Source organism: Penaeus vannamei, chromosome 14, assembly GCF_042767895.1.
Source record: "Penaeus vannamei isolate JL-2024 chromosome 14, ASM4276789v1, whole genome shotgun sequence".
Lineage (NCBI taxonomy): Eukaryota > Metazoa > Arthropoda > Malacostraca > Decapoda > Penaeidae > Penaeus > Penaeus vannamei.
The window spans coordinates 6564755-6569754 of NC_091562.1; the positions used below are offsets into that span (position 1 = coordinate 6564755).

At 46.3% G+C, this 5000-nt stretch overlaps 1 protein-coding gene across 1 annotated transcript in view; it reads left to right on the forward strand.

Moving 5' to 3' along the window:
- The window catches only part of LOC113813355 (protein inscuteable homolog), a 108204-nt gene that overhangs the window by 62809 nt on the left and 40395 nt on the right, over positions 1–5000 (forward strand). The window contains exon 2 of the mRNA XM_070129682.1: positions 2295–3292. Coding sequence (XP_069985783.1) covers positions 2295–3292 — 998 coding nt within the window. The remainder of the gene's footprint in view (positions 1–2294; positions 3293–5000) is intronic.

Genomic DNA, 5000 nt, shown 5'->3' on the forward strand with positions numbered 1-5000 from the left:
CGTCAACCTCAACAACAGAAACAAGAAACAACCAAAAATCAACCACAACCATCAGCCGTAACTTCAACAACAAATAACGATATCTACATCAATCACAACCAACATCATTCACAACCTCAATCACATAATTCACAACAACATCAATCACATCATTCACAGCATCAACAACATCTAACAATAACCAACATCATTCACAATACCAATCACATTATTCACAACATAAACATCAATCACATCATTCACAACAACCAACATCACTCACAACATCAATCACATCAATCACAACATCAACCACATCATTCACAACCTCAATCCCATCATTTACAACATCAACATCAATCACATCATTCACAACATCAATCACATTCACAACATCAATCACATCATTTATAACATCAACAAAATCAGTCACATCATTCACAACATCAGTCACATTTTCCACAACATCAATCACATCATCCACAACAACCAACATCATTCGCAACATCAACAACAATCAACATCATTCACATCATTTACATCAACAGCATCAATCACAATATCAATCACATCATTCGCAACCTCAGTCACATAATTCACAACATAAACAACATCAATAACATCATTCACAACCTCAGTCACATCATTCACAACCCCAGCGTCAACCCCCACAACAACATCAACCCTTCCTCTCCACGACAGTCACATCAGTAGTGATCGTCAGCGACAGATCGATTATAGCTTTTGCGATCGCTGACGTCGAGCTGACTTCGGGATGTCAGCACGTGGAGGGACATTTGCTTGATCTGTACTTGTTTGTTTGTTTCTCTGTTTCTTGTTTCGTTTTTTTTTTTTTTTTTTTTTTTGTCTTTTTCTTCTTCTTCATTTCTTGCCAGGCAGTGTCTTTCGGTCTTTCTTTGTCTGTGTCTGTTTTGTTTCTGTTTCTGTCTTGTTTGCTCTCTCTTTGTCTATTTCTCTCTCTCTCTCTCTCTCTCTCTCTCTCTCTCTCTCTCTCTCTCTCTCTCTCTCTCTCTCTCTCTCTCTCCCTCCCTCCCTCCCTACCTCCCCCTCCTCTCTCTCTCTCTCCTCTCTCTCTCTCTCTCTCTCTCACTCTCACTCTCTCTCTCTCTCTCTCTCTCTCTCTCTCTCTCTCTCTCTCTCTCTCTCTCTCTCTCTCTCTCTCTCTCTCTCTCTCTCTCTCTCTCTCTCTCCCTTCCCTCCCTCCCTCTATCTCTCTATCTCTCTCTCTCTCTCTCTCTCTCTCTCTCTCTCTCTCTCTCTCTCTCTCTCTCTCTCTCTCTCTCTCTCTCTCTCTCTCTCTCTCTCTCTCTCTCTCTCTCGGTATAAAACAACTATATAATCATCATTTCTCTCCTTTCGTCATCTTCGTCTCTCATTCATCGTCCAAGTTTCTCTTCCTTCTTTATTCCTCAATGGTTGCATTTTCCTTGTCATGAATTCTTTAGTCGTCCTCCACGTCTGTTCCTCCTTACTTCCTCCACGTCTGTTCCTCCTTACATCTTCCACGTCTGTTCCTCCTTGCATCCTCCACATCTGTTCCTCCTTACATCTTCCACGTCTATTCCTTCTCACTTCCTCCACATCTGCTCCTCCTTACATCCTCCACATCTCTCGCCTTACGTCCTCCACGTCTGTTCCTCCTTACATCCTCCACATCTGCTCCTCTTACGTCCTCCACGTCTGTTCCTCCTTACTAATAACTTGTACCAAATGAGGTCCGAGGGAAGCACCTGTTTATCTGTTTATCTCTGGCGTTGGCAGATAAGCGACCCTCCCTCGAACCAGCCTTCATTTACAGCTTCATAATGAATGAATCTCTGCCGCTGTCTTGACTCACAGGGGGGGAGGGAGGGAGGGAGGGAAGGGGTAAAGTGGAGGGCAAAAGAGGGTTGCAAGATGGTTGTGTTCGACCGCGTGATCCCCTATCAGTGCAGTTCTGTGTCTAGGTGGGTGTGTTTGGGGGGGAGTGGAAGGGTGTCTGTGTGTGGGGGTGTTGCTGGTTGTGGATATTTTTTGTGTAGTGTATTTTACATGTTGTTTCTCTTTCTCTCTTACTTTTGTCTCACTGTCTCTGTCCCTGCCTCTCTCTCTCTCCCTCTCTCTCTCTCTCCCTCTCTCTCTCTCTCTCCCTCTCTCTCTCTTTCTTTCTATCTCTCTCTCTGTCTCTCTCTCTCTCCCTATCTCTCTCCCTCCCTCCCTCTCTCTCTCTCTCTCTCTCTGCCAGTGTTGCTACTAGAGGCCCTACGTCTCAATGGACCATTACGCTAACGTCGTTCCTTCTCTCGCCCCCGCAGTGCTGCAGCAGTGGAAGCAGCCTGAGCGCGGCCACCATGGCGTGCCGCGGCCCCGACTCGCCGCCGAAACAACACTTCCGTCGCAGTTGCTCGCGAGTGTACTACGCCTCCGAGGACGGCTGTTGGCCGGCGCACAGCCTGCCCAGGGACTTCTGGAAGCGCTCCAGGACGCAGAAGGAGTCCGCCACCCAAGAAAGGGCCGAGGAGACGTTCAGCTCCGGCGAGGACGCTGTCGAGGGTGAGTTCTCCCTCGAAGGTCCTTTCGGAGGCTCTCTTCGAGGGTCACCTTCCCAGCGCTCACAGGACTCGGGTTACTCGGACTCTGGGGAGTCCACTGTTGCGCAGCAGGACAGCGACTCCTCGGCGGCGGCCACCCCTCCCAGCGTGAAGCACATCACGAGAATCTATTTCGGCGAGAACCTCCACTTGTACAACGACAAGATCGTTTGCACGTCGCCAGCGGGAGGCGCGTCGCCCGCCCAGAGGTCGGCGGGGCGCGGCGGGAAGCGCGAGAACCGCTGGAGGAACCTCGACTCCTTCCATCGCTCGGACCTGGAGGAGTTGGCGGAGGAGCTGGAGCACAAGAGCGTGCTGGAGGCCGGCCTGCGCCACTCCGCCGCCGCCAGGCCGTGGAGCGCCAGGCCCTTTCTGACCCCGACGAGACGACCCCAGCGATGCAACAGCAGCGTGGAGAAGGCGATGCTGGAGGGCGCCGAAGGGCACGCCGGGAGCAGGACGAGGCGGCGCTGGTCCATGGGGGAGGCGCAGGCGGCCGGCAACAGGCACCGCAGGCCGTCGCAGCTCGCCGCCACGCCCACCAGCGCTGCCGACCGCAAGTGTAACCCAGATCTCGTGACGGATCTGCAGCCCTGGTCTGTAACGGGCCCGGGCGACCTCCTGCAGGTGGCGCGGCGCAGAGACAGCTGTGAGCCCCCTCCCCCGGGACCAGGCGCCGGGACCTCGGCCTTCTCGACGGCCGCCCTCGCGCAGGAGATGAGGTGAGGACTCTACCAGCCTGCTCTGTTTAATATCTTTAGCAGGTTTTACATATATCCACACATTTACCTGTTCCTGCGTTTATAGTGCGCCCACGCCCATTCCTAAGTAATCTTCGTCGATTACATTTCCATTATCACTTACAATATTTATTTGTTTCTTTATTTTCCTAGCTCGTGATTTCCCCTTTTGTTTACAATATAAAAGATATTGCAATATAATTAATTGGTCTTATCTCAATGAAGTGTGTTGAGGACGCAATATTACGATAATTATGTGGCACTAAAAAATTTAGAATATATATTTTCCCTAATTCAAAACTTTCGTTCAGGCCCATAAAACTAACGTTTTTTAGGGAACGCTACATTTAGAGAAAGAAAATTAATTAAAATATATACATGACTATATATATGTGTGTGTGTGTGTATTTCTGTACAGTATACGCATACATACACACATACCTTCTCTTGCTTATCCTTCTTCTCTCCTTCGGAACTCCTTGCCCTCCCCCCTCCCTTTCTCCCCCTCCCCCCCCCCATGTGCGTGTTAATCTCCCCATCTCTCCCGACGCCACGAGGGAGGTGCGGGAGGAGGCGCTGCCGGGGAACGACCCGTTAGCTCAGAGGAGGCGCTGTTTTTTTTTTTTTTTTTTTTTTTTTTTTTTTTATTCCTTTCTTTTTACTTTTTTTCTTTCTTTGTTTTCTTACTTTCTTTTTTATGTTGTTTTTTCTTTCTTTCTTGTTTTCCTTCTTTTTTACTTTTTTCTTTCTTATTTTCCTTCTTTCTTTTTATTTTTTTCTTTGTTGTTTTCCTTTTCTCTCTTTACTTTTTCCTTTCTCTTTTTCCTATTTTTCCTATTTTTATCCTTCCTTATCTTTCCTTTCCTTTTCTTTCTTTCTTCTCTTCTTCCTTTCTTTCTCTTCTTTCTCATCCCTCTATTTATATATATTTTTTCTTCTATTACGAAAGCTATTCCTTCCTCTCTGACACGGCTCGGCTTGTGGCATACTTAGCAAGGTGTCGTCATAGTGTTGCTTTTTTGGTTTTGTATAATTAGGTGTTTTTTAAGGTAGTTTGTCTTCCTGTTGCGTCCAAGAACAGGGTTAAGGTGATTTAAAATTGGTGGGTAGGGTTAAAGGGACTTAAATTTGGGTATGGTTAAAGGGACTTAAATTTGGGTATGGTTAAAGGGACTTAAATTTGGGTATGGTTAAAGGGACTTAAGTTTGGGTATGGTTAAAGGGACTTAAATTTGGGTATGGTTAAAGGGACTTAAGTTTGGGTATGGTTAAAGGGACTTAAATTTGTTGGGTAATGGTTAAAGGGACTTAAATTTGGGTATGGTTAAGGTGACTTAAATTTGGTGGGTATGGTTGAAGGGACTTAAACTTGGGTACGATTAAAGTGACAAACTTGGACACGATAAAAGTGACTTAAACTTGGGAATGATTAAAGTGACTTAAACTTGTGCATGATTAAAATGGCAAACTTGGGCACGATAAAAATGACAAACTTGGGCATATATCATTAGACGAAAGAAATATGCACAGAAAAGGTTTACTGAAAGATCTCTACTTCTACTCGAGTCGAACATTCAGTGAAGGTGAATTAAAGGAATGACTGCAATTAAATAAACATTCAATGAAGAATTAAAGGAATGAAATAAAAAGAGCATCTGTGGGTATAAGACAGGGAAGCTATTGACACAAA